Source organism: Pogona vitticeps, chromosome 2, assembly GCF_051106095.1.
Source record: "Pogona vitticeps strain Pit_001003342236 chromosome 2, PviZW2.1, whole genome shotgun sequence".
In the NCBI taxonomy this organism is placed as follows: domain Eukaryota; kingdom Metazoa; phylum Chordata; class Lepidosauria; order Squamata; family Agamidae; genus Pogona; species Pogona vitticeps.
This window is the reverse complement of record NC_135784.1, coordinates 222,124,574-222,139,143: the sequence shown is the minus strand read 5'-3', so window position 1 is coordinate 222,139,143 and position 14,570 is coordinate 222,124,574. Positions and strand designations below refer to the sequence as shown.

Sequence of the window (14,570 nt, the reverse complement as noted above, 5' to 3'; positions counted from 1 at the left end):
TTCAGGCCCAACCAACACACAAATTCAAGGATCATAATATAGTACTGTTAACAAATAAGCTGAAAAAATTGTGTATTCAGGTCATACTTAAGTAATAAGTATTATTTGTGCGCAAAAAGCAGATTTAAAGTTCTTGAAACAGTAACTTGCCTTGCTTTGTAACAATGGATGAATTCGTACATTCATAAATCTATAAACTTATATGTGCACACTTTTGCATGCTTTCTTAATATGCATTTTGTATGCATGTCTACTAAACATAAAAAAATTCATAAGTAGTTTCTTTAAGAGAATGTTGTTTGGGGCGTTTTTTTTTACTAATATATACATTGTAGTGCATACTTTCCTATAATAATCCATATTGTCATGCATTTTCCCACAGATGAGTACATAACAAAATTCTTAAAACCAAATACCAATGCATAAGTTGTTTCCAGTTTATGTATAGATTTGGGAAGTGTGAACTAGGTTGGTTTTTACTGAGCTGAAAGCTGCACAAAATTCTCCTCAACATCTTATTACCATGTAATTTCAAAACCCAGTTGTTTAAGGCAAAACATTAATTAGTCTTCAAGTAATACCACTCTAAACATTCTGGCAGATAGCTCAGCTAAATAAATCAAGTGAGCTTGCTGCAGTCTTGAGGTACTAATTTATACATATATGCTTGGAATGTGTCTGAGCAAAATACATCTGTATATATCGTCAGTCATGCTTTGCCACAAAATGTAAACACTATGATTGGATTTATTCAAAGAGGACCAAGAAATTTACACACGTTGGCAGGATGCAGTTCTCAAATGTAAATTTTTGTTTACCATATACATATGTGCCCATATGCTGAATAGAAATTTTAAATATTGCAACTAAGAAATATATTAGGAACATTTTTATGAGAAGGAAAGAAAAGCAACCATCACCAAAAAGGGAGAACAACATAAGCCTTCAAAGGCCAGGATTCCCTCACCCATAGTACTGCTTATTCACCACAGGGAGGGCACTTGTGTTGCCAGAACTAGAGATGCAAAATTTCTGAAAATTTCCAATTTTTCTGGAAGAAAATAGTTTTTTCCCTTATTTTTTCTTGGAAAAAAAATTTGAAAATCTTGGAAATTTTACCTCTCTAGATTCAGACCAAGATTTGAAGAAAGATTGAGACAGAAAATATATTTCAGCCAGTGGGAATACATGACTACCATATCCTGAAGCCATCTTTACTATTTTCGGAGTTCAAAACAGGTTTCCTTAGGAACTTCTCTAAAAGTAACTGTGACCATTGTTTCCATACGACCTTTTCACATCCTTAGTAACGCCTTGAGAGGTCTGCTTTCAGAGCAGCATATTAATTCTCCATCCTACCACATTTGTGGAAATGCCACCACACACACTCAGTATCAGAGTCTAACCCAGACACTAAAATGTGAGTGAAGGTGAAATATAAACATCTTGTCAAGTTGGTAGTAGACTGACACTACTTTACAGAGGCTAGAATGTACAGTATTCTTTGAAATTACACAGCACAGTAGTCACCGTTCCCATTGTTGCTTAGGACAAGATCCTCACTCTTCTGTGCTTTCACCGTGTTATCAACATATTCATTTAGCTAACTTTCTGTCTCTATATGTGTGTTCCCAGCATTGCAGCTACTTCATTCACAAAAAACACATGTTATTCCAGGGTAAAGAGGACAAATAGAAAAGAAAACAAAGCTGCTTCTTACCATGCGCAACCCAGCCATGTTTACACTGATCACAGGTTCTCAGATTTATCTTCCCTGGTTGGAAACATTCACATGTACAATTTACCAGTGTGCAGCGTATAGCCTACAAAGAGAAAAGGGAAAACATCTTCTATGAACATTTAAATAATCTGTATGTCCAAGTTCTTCATATTTATAGTCCATATGAGAGCTCTGTTATCATCCCAATACTACAGATGCTAGGTGTCGCATAGGAGCATGGCGGCATGGTGAAGATCATGTGATAAGTTCAAGGCTCAGGTAGAAATTGGAGACTTTCAGGTTTATTATCTATCATTTTAGCCACCACACAATACCAGATAGATACTTGGAATGAGATCCAAACCACCTTTACACACACCAAAAATGCTTCCAGGCATACAGTCAGAGTCTAGCCTCTGACTTCTCTCCCCGTGCAGCTACAGCTATTTGTATCTCATTGAATGCTGTTCTCGGAGGGTCCCTGACCACGAGGAGTAGATTTTCAGGGGCAGAAAAACTGCAACACAAAAAGGGGCCGAAGACGGAACTAAGATTACACCCAGAAGAAAACAGTGAAGTTTTAAATGGCGTTTAACTACATTTTGTTTTGAATATAAAAACTGGCTTAATTATGTGGTGATATTTATACAGTACTTTTTTTAAAAATGTACTTGTTTTTTCAGAGAGAAAGGCAGAACACAAATAAATTGAATCAAATAACTAATAGTGAATTGGCAGAATGGCTCTCTGGATCTTGGCTATAAAATATAAACAGAAAGAGATTTTTTTTTCCTGGTTTGCAAAACAATTATTTCACATTAAAAGACTTGCTGGTTTTCTCCCCCTTCCCAAAACAAGGACTATCATAAGAAATAAATTTATTATAGTGAAAGAGCAATTTCAATTATAGGATGTGTTAAGTCATCAACACACCATTAAAACTGAAAAATTGTATTTAAATAATGCAGACTAAAGTCCACATTTGGTTTTTAAACATAAGAGATTAAGTATGTCTTGCAGAGATTTTGTGGTTTAACTTTCTAAAAGCCTGATGGTATTTTTAAAGCTAGTTATATCTTCATATTGCAGCATGTCATGTTAGTTATAATGAAGAATATGGTCAAATATATATGTTTATGTTCCTCTTGGCCACCATCCTGTTCTCTCTCTCTCTCTCGTTCTCTCTCTGTATGTACCGGTACATTGTTGTTGTTTTTGTAGACATAGAAATAATTTAATTTAGTACGCATCAGAATTATTGCTGACCCAGTGTGTTCTCACGTACCAATACAATGACCAAGACAGAACAGAACATCCTCAAGAAATATGTGGTTATTTTCATTCACTTCCATTACTTCTTTCCTCTTATAAAACACAAATGTTTGCCTCTTGAGAAGTTAGATTTTCCTTCAAAATTATGCCCCCCCCCCAATTTCATAAAATGCATTATAAGGAGGCAATATTGGAACACATATGGGTCAAATAGAAAGATTATTGTAAAAATGAAAGATATATAATTTCTTTTAAACCATAAAACATAAATAACGAGCAAGGCTTTTTCTTTCTAGGCCAAAACCTGAGTTTTTAAATAGTGTTAAAAATGATCTGTTCTCGTTCAGCAACTAGTAGTAAATTTACGGCATGCATTAGATTTAATTTGCACACATATTTTTGAAATGGAGGGAATTATATTCATCATTCACACATTAACAACGTACTGTAACTACTGGAAATGCCAGGAAATGATCACTCTGCTGAATTAGATGCAACCAATGATAATTTCAGGGTCAAACATGAGGGAGGGGAGGTTGCTACCTGTAATTGCAAGAACATCAGAGTTTTCTGACTGCCATTTGAACAGATTTATAGAATTGCAAATTTTTATATTACAGAAATGATCTTTGTGTCAAAATGAAGATTTCGGCTACTGTCTTATAAAGATTTATTTGGATGTCCCATTGAAATGGTGAGAGACAGACTTCCAAGTAAACATGTGTGGAATTAGCTCATTTATAGGTGAAGGTAGCTGCCTAGAATCAGAGGCCTGTTGTATGAATAGGCAGTTCTGTGCTTATAAAGGGAAGGGACTGCCAATTTCGCATTCCAAATTGGAGCTCACTGATTGGACTGCATTCTATACAATTTCTTGAAGTTCAGGAACAGTATTCAAGTTCTGGTGGGCTGCAAGGGGCAAAGTGTGTGGGAAAACCCTGTTGTGCATACACTGGGTACGTCACACTGCCTTTTTGATCCTATTGCATTAGCAGGCAATATAACATGTCCAAAAAAGTATGGCACTGTATTTCTAAGCACAAATAAGGAGAATAGTGGCCTTTTCCTGAGAGTATTAACATAAATAGTGCTTTAAGAATTTTGTCTCTTGTTCACCAGACTCTAAAAAAATCTGACTGCCTTCCCCCCTCATTTTCTGTCTTTTTACATGATTTTTCCCCTCTCTTCATCACTGCTTCATATTAGAATCTAAAAAGGGGCAAGGGGACAGGTACCTTGCTGTACTACATCTGACATATAAGTGTCCCAACCAATGTCAACTGACAGACTGCTCATTAGCAAGGTTGTAAAACACTGTTGTACCTATCACTGGTTAAAGGAATTAGAAATATGAAATGTAAGAGCAGCCACAAAGTTGCTGACTGGGCAAGAATAATATATGTGATTGTAGGTTACAAGATGAAGTAAGGGAGGGAGGGTTCTACGAAAAGGTTCTTTCTGTGTTCAATACTTTATTGACTCAGTAATATATCAGGTCTCTCCTAGTCAGTAATGGTGTCTTTCTCTAATATGTTCATTAATTAATGAACTCAGTAATTAATTGCACTGCAAAAGGGAATAAAAAAAGAGAAGCCCTTGTGCTTTCTTTTAAATTTTGTTTGCACCACATAATTCACAATGCACTGGCGTTTGCCTTGTAACTGAGTAAAACAACCAGGACCCCTAAATTTGTGGGCACTACAATTTTGACTAAAGGTTATGAACAATGTTTATAAATATTCAGCTCCCTCTTTAAGAAAAGGTCACTAGGCTGGCAGGGAAAAAATCAACAGACTGAAAGATGATACTTCAGTCCAAGTTTAATTTTTACTGTCTGAATTAAAAATTATCAATTTAATAATATTTTTAAAATCTTATTAGTTAAAGAGAACCCCTCAGCCCACATTTTTCTTTATTTCTCTGCAGTCACATATGGTCATTTTAAACCTCTATATCCTACATCAAGTTCCATTTACAATAGTAACCTGTAATTACAAAATGTATATACAGTGGTGCCTCGCTTAACAATGTTAATTCGTTCCAAAAAAAAATTGCTATGTGAAAACATCGTTATGCGAAACACCATTTCCCATAGGAATGCATTGAAAACCGGTTAATCCGTTCCAATAGGAACAGATTGCCGTCCTTAAGCGAAAAAACCCATAGGAAACATCGTTAAGTGATACAATGTTTCCTCCATTGGAAGCCTATTCAATGCATTTCAATGGTTTAGCGAAGTCAATTTTTGCAAATTTAAGTGTGTCATAAAAGCGTCAAAAACGGTTTTAAATGCTTGGAATAGTTTCTGCACCTTCTAAAACGGGTGCAACTTAATATGGCTTTGATCTGAGTTTTCGTTAATTTTTGCTGAATTTCTTTCTCCCCCACCAACTTTTGACAGCTGTCAAAAGTTGACAGCTCCATTATTTCCTATGGGGGAGGGAAAAATTCACAAAAAATTAACGAAGACTCAGAACAAAGCCAAACTTAGTTTGCCCACGATTTAGAAGGTCCTCTAACGAATCCAAGCATTTAAAACAGTTGCTGACTTTTCGTTAATTTTTTGTGAATTTTTTCTCCCCCATAGGAAACAATATATTGTTTCCTATGGGGGAGAAAAAAATTAAGCAAAAATTAACGAAAAGTCAAATCAAAGCCAAATTAAGTTTGCTCTAACGAATCCAAGCATTTAGAACCGTTTTTGACCATTTTAAGACACTTTTTAAAATGAAAAACAAACATCGCTAAGTGAAGCAGGGGACCTAAAAACGCATTCGCTATGCGAAGCATGGTCCCAAACTTCGCTAAGCGAAAATTGCCCATAGGAAACATTGTTAAACGGTGCATATTATTTTCTAAAAAAACCCATCGTTATGCGAATTCATCGCTAAATGAGGCACTTGTTAAGCGAGGCACCACTGTAAGTTAAACTGTATAATATAAGAATGAAATACTGCAACTATCAAATATAGTCAACCCTCGATTTATGAACAGACCTAGTTACAAATATTTCGACTTACGAACTGCTCTGATAGGAAAATATTGCCTCAACTTGTGAACTTTGCTTCAAGTCACCAACGGAAAAAAAACATGTGGGAGGCGGGGAAAGTGCGAAATTTGAACAGTTACCAGTTCTCTCCTTCCCTTCCTCTTTTCTTTCCTAAGTCATCTTAGGTTAAAAGGAAAAAAAGAAAAAATCTGCCCCTCGTGGCAGGAACAGATTAACCAGCTTTGCATTAGTTCCTATGGGAACTAATGCTTTGACTTACAAACCGTCCCTCGACCTAAGAACCAAAAACAGCCAGAATTGATTAATTGGTTTTCAATGCATTCCTATGGGAAATGCTGATTAGATTTATGAACTTTTCAACTTACGAACGTCCTTCCGGAATAGATTAAGTTCGTCAGCCGAGGGTTGACTGTAAATCATATATTTTTGCATCCTGATCTAGACATATTTATATAGGCATTTGCTGCAATGATTTCAACTTTGTTTACTCTCAGACAAATATGCTAAAGTAGCATTTGTTTTATGTATAGGCTTAGATTTGCACAATGACCTTTAACAATAACTGCCTCTGATAAATATAGTCTATTGTACTGCATAATCTTATCATGCTTAAATATGGTGAAAACTACTCAGTAACAATGTGATTCTTTGCATACATTTTCAGAAAAAAGATCAAATAATTTCATGGGAACTAATCCCAGTTATGTTTATACAAAATTGCAGCTGTACTTTTACTTACACTAAATACAACCCTTCTCATTAAGAAGTGTCAAATGAGTTAAGGGGTTGTGAAGATGTTGCCAACAAAGTAGAAAGATACAGTTAGCCTTGACTAACGAACTTAATTGGTTCCGGGACTCCGGTTGTAACTTGAAATGGTTGTAAGTCGAAGCACCATTTTCCATACGAATGCACTGAAATGAAATTAATCCGTTCTGGCCAAAGGAAAAAAATCACCAAAAACAAACCAAAAACAAACAAACAAAAAACCCCCACAACACTGCAAGACCCATCGGAAATGCAATTAATCCATTCTGGCCAAGTGGGGAAGGGAAGAAAAGCAAACAAACTGTGCAAGACCATTTGGAAATGAGGGGAAAAAACACCAAAAAACAAACAAACCCTGCAAGACCCATCACAGCATAGAAACATAATCCCACCACCCAACCCAAAACCATGCTGCAAAACCTACCCAGAAAAGTTTTTAAAAAGCAGAAAGCAAAACCTTACCTTACCAGGCAGTCCAAAGCCTCCTCCGATCGCACTCACTCTAACTGCTGGGGCGAAAGAGCTACAAAGAAGCAGCCTCTTCACCTACCAAAGGTTAGCAATTTGAATTCCCCGCCTTTCCCCCCTGCCTTTTTCTGTTTGTAACTGGAAGCTCCAGTCGCAAGTCAAAGCAAAATTTCACGACTGGAGCTGGTCGTAACTCGAAATGGTCATATGTTGGGATGCTTGTAGGTTGAGGCACCACTGTAGTATCAGTCAGTAATTTGGAAAATCAGCTGAGTCAAAAACTGATAATCAAAATACAAAGAAACTTATTTTACAGTGAGAGAGATATTTCTAGAATGTAGTCTACAAGAATGACGCCAAATAAAGAAACGCTGACCAATGAGGATTGAGAAAATATTTATTTGTTTCTCTTGTAATAAGAAGTACATTCTAGTTCACGGACCCTGAGGATGTGGAGAACATCACTGAAGTGGTAAGAGTTACCACGTGTCTATTGGATTCTTGCCCTTCTTGACTTACAAAAGCAGCAGTTGAGGGCCTGGCAGAAGAGGTAAGAGTGGTAAATGTTTCCTTAGAACAAGACAGTGTTCCAGCCTGCCTAAAATATAAAGTTTTCTGATCTATTGTTGTAAAAGCCCTCCCTGATCCCCACAATACTGCATAATTACTGGCTAGTCTCAAATATTTCATTTTTCAGCAAGGTTTTGGAATGTGTGTTGGCTTTTCAGCATCAGGTGGTTTTGGGGTGAGGGCAATTATGCAGATTCATTTCAGGTGGGCTTTAGGCCTGGCTAATAGGATGGAGATAGCTTAGGGTTCTTTGGAAGACAATCTATGCAGAGAACCAGACTAGGAAAATGTGTTCCTGCGGGTTCTGCTTGACCTATCACTGGATTTTGATACCATCAACCACAGTATTCTTCTGGACCATCTCTCTGGAATGGGATGAGCACGCACTTTTTCACAGTGTGAAAAAAAAACGGTGATAGGGCATTCTTGTTTGATGCCCTGGATATTGGCCTGTGCAACCCTCTCATACCTCTGTTTCCTGTGCTATTTAAAATGGGGGGGGGAGGAAACAGTTGTCCTGGGTTTAGAGGTTCAGTTCCACCAGTACAGTGGTGCCTCGCTTGATGACGTTAATCCGTTCCAGCGAAATTGTTGTTAAGCGAAATCGTCGTAAAGCGAATTTAAAAAACCCATTGAAACGCATTGAAAACCCTTCAATGCATTCCAATAGGCTAAATGCCTCATTGTAAAGCGAAGATCCTCTATAGGACGGCCATTTTCCGGTGCCTGTATAGCGAGGAATCCGTCCTAAAGCACAGTGGGGAGCCATTTTGCACAGCGGGCAGCCATTTTAGAGCCGCTGATCAGCTGTTTGAAAATCGTCATCTAGCAAAAAGATCGGTTCCCGGAGCAGGGAACCGATCATTGTGAAGCAAATTTTTCCTATTAGAACATCGTTTCGCGATCAGAAAAGCAATCGCAAAAACCTCATCAAGCGATTTCGTTGTTTAACGAGGTAATCATTAAGCGAGGCACCACTGTATATAGATGATATCCTACTCTGTTTTTCCTTTTCATCCAGTGCCAGGAAAGTTGTTTGGATCCTAAACTAGCATCTACTGTCAGTAAGTAATGAACTGGTTGAAGGAATGGACAGGAAACTTAATCCAAACGAGACAAGACAGAAGTGCTCCTTAAAAGGCAGCTCAGGGAATAGGATTCAATCTGCAGTGCTGGGATTGCACTCCACCTGAAAACTAAGGTTCACAGTGTGGACATGCTCCTGGATTTATCCCTGAGCCTAGATATCCCAGTTTCAGCAGCAGCCAGGGGTCCATATGCACAGTTAAAACCAGTACACAAGCTACACTCATTCCTTGAGATGTCTGAGATGATGACACATATCTTAGTCATATCTCATTTGTATTATTACAATGCACTCTATGTTGGAACTGCTTTTGATACATGTTTGGAAATGTTAGCAGCTCCAGGATGCTTTGGGTAGACTCCTGAGCAGAGCTGATTACAGGGAAAGCAGAAATTGCTTGTTACAGCAGTTTCACTTGCTGCTAGTTCTTTTCAGAACACAAAGTACTAGTTTTGACCTATGAAGTCCAGTCTATTTGAGGGGCTATCAACTCACATGAGCCTCTCTACCCTTTAAGATTTTTGGGGGAGGGTTTCCCCCTGTTCCACCTCCTTCACAGGCATTCTTGGTATAGACAAACTTTTTGGTGGCAGCTCCCAAGCTGTGGAACTTCCTTCTGTGAGACATGTCACTCGTCCCCTCTCTAATATGCTTCCACAGACAGAAAGACAATTACTTTATTTTGGACAGGCTTTTAAAAAGATACATTGCTGCTAAGGAAAGGGTTTAAAATAGGGGAGTTGTCTTTTTTAAAAAATTGTTCTTAAGGGACTTTAGGTAGTCCCTTTTTTTAATGATCAGTATTTATAATGGATTGTAATGTTGTCATTGATTATGTTTTTAATTGTTTTAATACTTGTGTTTTAAAATTCTTTGTAAGCTATCCTATGTCCCTCTGATGGGAGAAAGGCAGGTTGTAAATTATATACAGTGGTGTCCCGCATGACGATGATAATCCGTTCCATAGGAATAGCTGTCTTGTGAAAATATCGTCTTGTGAAAACCGTTTCCCCATTGGAATGCATTGAAACCCGTTTAATGTGTTTCAAAGGGGAAAATCATCCTTGTTTTACAAAGATCACCCATAGGGAAGCCATTTTGCAAAGCACCAATCAGCTGTTAAAATGGCTGTCCAGAAAACACTATTTTGCGAAGCGCCGATCAGTGCCAAAATCATTGTCTTGCGAGAAACGGTTTGTGAGGCATGGACCCAAACATCTTCCAGCAAAAATCGCCCATTGGAAACACTGTTTTGCGAATCACTATAGCGATCACAAAACCTCATCGTCATGCAGATTCATCATTTTGCGAGGTCATCATCTAACTGGGCACCACTGTATATGTCCAGAAACTAGGACATGGAGCAGTGGTTTCAAACTATAGGAAAAGAGATTCCATCTGAACATTAGGAAGAACTTCCTGACAGTCAGAGCTGTCCAGCAGTGGAATAGGCTGCCTCAAAGAGTGGTGGAGTCTCCTCCTCTGGAGGTTTTTAAGCAGAGGCTGAATGGCCATCTGTTGGGAGTACTTTGACGGATGTTCCCGCAAAGGGGGGGTTGGACTGGATGGCCTCAGTGGTCTCTTCAGTTTGCAATAAGCCAGACCAGCATCGTGTTCTGCCATGTGAATATACATTCAGAACATCAAGTACATTTTCTGGATGAAGACCTGACACAGTACTTCTTGTACTTCTACTGAGATTATATATGTCCCTAAGGTCTCCATGCAAAATCAATATAGAGGTCTTAATTCCATTCAGATTCATCTTTATGCAAGTTATATGACAGGCTCACCTTTCTTTTAAAACCCTATTTTCACTAAAATCATGTTTAAAGGTAAGAAAAACATCCCAAAAACATATATAGTATGTGATTTTTATCAAGCATCAATATTCTCAGTAGTGCTTCCTAGTTATTTCCTTTCTAGTTCTGCCTTTGGATATAATTCAAGGGTATAAAAGTGCTGTTTGAGATCATATTACAATATGTTAGCATTAGTGGTAATGGTATCCTTTCAATATCACGGTCTGGGTGTGTGTGGTGACCTGAGAACAAATGAATCAATCCTATATTAATTGATTAAAAAGCTGGGAGTGACAGAGAGAAGAATTGATTAACTGATACTGCTGTTGGAGAAATTATTCTTGTTTGTACTGTAGAAGGGGAGGAGAGAAACAATTGATCAGGTTGGTATTAATTGTTTGAAAAGCAATAGCTAATAATGAAGCCCTATAACTGGGGTCAACTGGGGGTCTTCTATTCCAACCCACTACTCTAATTTAAGGCCTAATCTCTGTTCTAATTTAAAGTATAATGAAATAAGAATATTGGTAAAGATAAATTTGGATTTCAAAATTATAGCAGTTTGATATCTCTTTAATTACCCTGCTTCCCTTCTTCAGAAACCTAACATTTATAGTTTGGTGAAGTCCTGATAGAGGGGCTCTAGCAACCACCTCAACTACAAAATAAGGATTTTAAGTATCTCAGTAAACTACTGGTCCCATGATTTCAGAGGATAAACCCGTGGCAGTTAAAGTAGCATCAAACTGTTATAAATCTGTGGTGTAAACACAGTCTTATTATCTGTCGTTTTAATGGAGGATGTTTATGCACAAAAATATGAAAAAAGCAAAAATACCCTCCTCTATTGAATGCATAGCTCATTGCACAAAGTCCGAAAATTACATTCGGCTCAAACAGCTTTCTTTTTTAAAAGAAAAATCTTCATAATTCAGAAAACAGTATCACCATCTTTTAAACAAAATGACACCAATATTAATTTAGTAGTAGATGAACAGGTGAGATGAGACAGGAGTAGGAAGTTTCCATCTATATCATCGTACTGTGCCACTGCATGAGAAAAGTCCTTCTTTTATAATGGTAACCCTCTATGGATGAAATCCTGTTCAAGTTGGCATAAAGTTGTGCCTACAGAAGTCTGCCAGGCCTCATAGCCAGGAAGCCAGCATTGTGCAGTTCATCTCTTTGTTCATCTTATTGTTGCATGGTTGTGAAATTCACATTAATAGTGCATCATGAGTCACATTGCTCACATCAGGACTGTTGCACGACACTGCCAAAATGACAGTTTCCCTTGATGAACCACAAACTACAGATTTCCAGATGCTTTGCCAATTAATGACGAATTGGTTCTGTCTAAAAAAAAAGCTGAGTGCCCCATCCCTGCAGCCTGTCCCCCACCCCTTCCCACTGCCCCTGCTGTCTCCTTATCTTGTCTTTGGCAACCGCTACTGCCTCTGCCTGCACTGCCTCTGCCACCTCCACCGCCTTTTGCAAACAGCGGCCATCTTTCCTTCTGAGAGCCTAGCCTGCCCTGTCTGCATTTGGCCCACCAATCAGCTTGTAGAGATGGCAGACAAGGACAAGGTAGGGAGGCGGCAGGGGCAGTGGGAAAAGGCGGGGGAGGCTATGGGGTGGCAATGAACCAAGAAGTTCATAAATTGCTCCAAAATTCATTGCTCTTGGAAAAATTTAGATTCTCCAGTTTGAATGAACTGGAACCAATCCAAAGCAACGAACTGGTGATTTTTCATAAATTTTTGGTTCGTTTTGGGCTTCATGCCCATCTCTAATTAAAATCTAGGAATGATGAACCAGAAGCAGGAAGGAGATCAACACCAGTGCAGCCAAGCCTGCCTCTCTGATCTTCAGGAATGCATCCTTTCCTGCATAGAGAGCATGTGAATGTATAATTAAACACACGGAGACTTTCAAAACATGATCCAGGTGTCTTGAAAATGGAAAGCTCTGTTGTCTATATAAGTTCTGCACACAAATGTGGAGGTCCAAGAGGTGACATGTGCTACTGTAAAGCCACCCTACATCTATATTCCTCAATCCTATGTTTAGAATATCTAATTCAAAATAAAGTGCTAATTTTATTTTGTTCAACAGAAAAAAAAATAAAGTCAGCACTTTATCAAAATATAAATACCATCCAGTATATACTACCATAAAATGTGGTGGTTCACTAGCTGGTTGTTTTTCAGAAGGCTTTGGCATATTTATGGAGGCTAAAGGTTCTTCCCATGATAACTCCACTGAACCTTGAGACAGAATACATTGCTACAGAAGAAATAAATCTGGATTCCCAACTCTTTTACTCTGATAAAAACATTATTCCCTCAGGAACACATAGTCACATCCTAAAAATAACTGAATATGACTCTTAATATTTTGAAATGAAAAAACAGTGATATGGAAGGCTTAAATTTCTGCACTGAAAGCATTAGGAGTTTCTGAATGAAGCAGAGTACCTAGCGTAGCAATGAGACAGAGATTGCTTTGGTCACCTTGACACAATTTGATCAACCAGAGTCTGTCTCTGTTTGTTGTGCTGGATATCTCAGAGGTATCCTTCTGGTTGAAAGTCAGGAGTAGCACTTGGAGTCACTGCTTTGTGGTGATTCTGTTCATTCCTGGAGACTTATTTTGAAAGCACCGTTAGGAGCTTTTGTCTAATACCATTGCCCTCATTTGTCTCTCAAGGTTCCATCTTGTAATACATGCTAATTGAGATATGCATGAAACTACCATGAGAGGTCATCTGAACCTTGAGAGTTAAGTGCTACCATCATGTTGATATGCATCAACTTTATTCTCCTTTTCATCTAAATCTAGGAAACTTTCCTGGTTCTTAATAGGTATCTGATGTTGGCTCCCCATAAACACTGTAGCCTTACAGTAGTTACAAAACACTACCAAAGATCCAAAAATTATAGACCTATCTCACTGTTAAATGTAGATTACAAAATATTTGCCCAAATATTAGCCGAGAGAGTTAAGAGGGTATTAAAGGAATGGATCGGGGAAGAGTAGACCTTTGGTCTAGATGGGTGGGATAGAAATCCAATAAATAAACAAATAAATAAATAAAGATCAAACAGGATTCTTACCACAAAGACACATGAGACAAAATGTTAGATTGGTGATATGTTGGAATACTATGATCAACATCTGGAGAAGAAATTAGGAATGTTTTTTCTAGATGTGGAAAAAGCATTCGATAATATTAATTGGGCTTTTATGTTGGAAGTTTTAGACACAATAGTAGGAGATAATTTTAAACTGGATAAAAGCATATATAGTAAGAAAAATGCAAGAAACATAGTATACAGAGAGAAAACTAATCAATGCCAGATTTCTAAAGGAACACGTCAAGGATGTCCACTTGTTGTTTATAACAACATTGGAACTGTTATTAAGCAAAAGAAGAAAAGAAGAACAAATTAGAGGTTTAAAAATTGAGAAGCAACACTTTAAAGTAAGAGACTTCGTGGATGACATGGTAATCTTTTTCGAAGACCCAACATGTAGTATCACAAAACTTAAATAATTAGTAACTTACAAGATCAAGCAGATTTAATTATAAATGAAGAAAAAACTAACATACTGACAAAAACATGACAGGAAAAGAAGAGAAAAAATTAGAAATCAAGTCAAGTTATAAAGTAGTGAATTAAGTAAAATATCTGAGTATAACAATAATTAAAAAGACAAAGGATTTATTTGAACAAAACTATGAGAAGAAAGGGAAAGAAAACAAGAAAAGTTTAGAGAGATGGAAACATCTAAAAATCTCATTGATGGGGAGAATAGCAATTATTAAAATGATGATATTGCCTATATTTCTATTCCTGTAATGAAGAATCT

The 14,570-nt window shown here is 37.5% G+C and overlaps 1 protein-coding gene across 10 annotated transcripts in view; it reads right to left on the bottom strand.

Annotated features, from left to right (window-relative positions):
• BNC2 (basonuclin zinc finger protein 2) overlaps positions 1 to 14,570 on the bottom strand; it is a 651,492-nt gene that overhangs the window by 187,612 nt on the left and 449,310 nt on the right. For 8 of the 10 annotated variants that reach the window (XR_012084287.2, XR_013541455.1, XM_072992076.2 and 5 more), the window contains one exon: positions 1,721 to 1,823. The exons of the other annotated variants lie outside the window; for them this stretch is intronic. Coding sequence is in view for 5 of the 8 variants with exons in the window: in XM_072992076.2 (XP_072848177.2) it covers positions 1,721 to 1,823 (103 nt within the window). In the remaining 3 variants the exon portion in view is untranslated. The remainder of the gene's footprint in view (positions 1 to 1,720; positions 1,824 to 14,570) is intronic. 10 annotated transcript variants of the gene reach the window in all.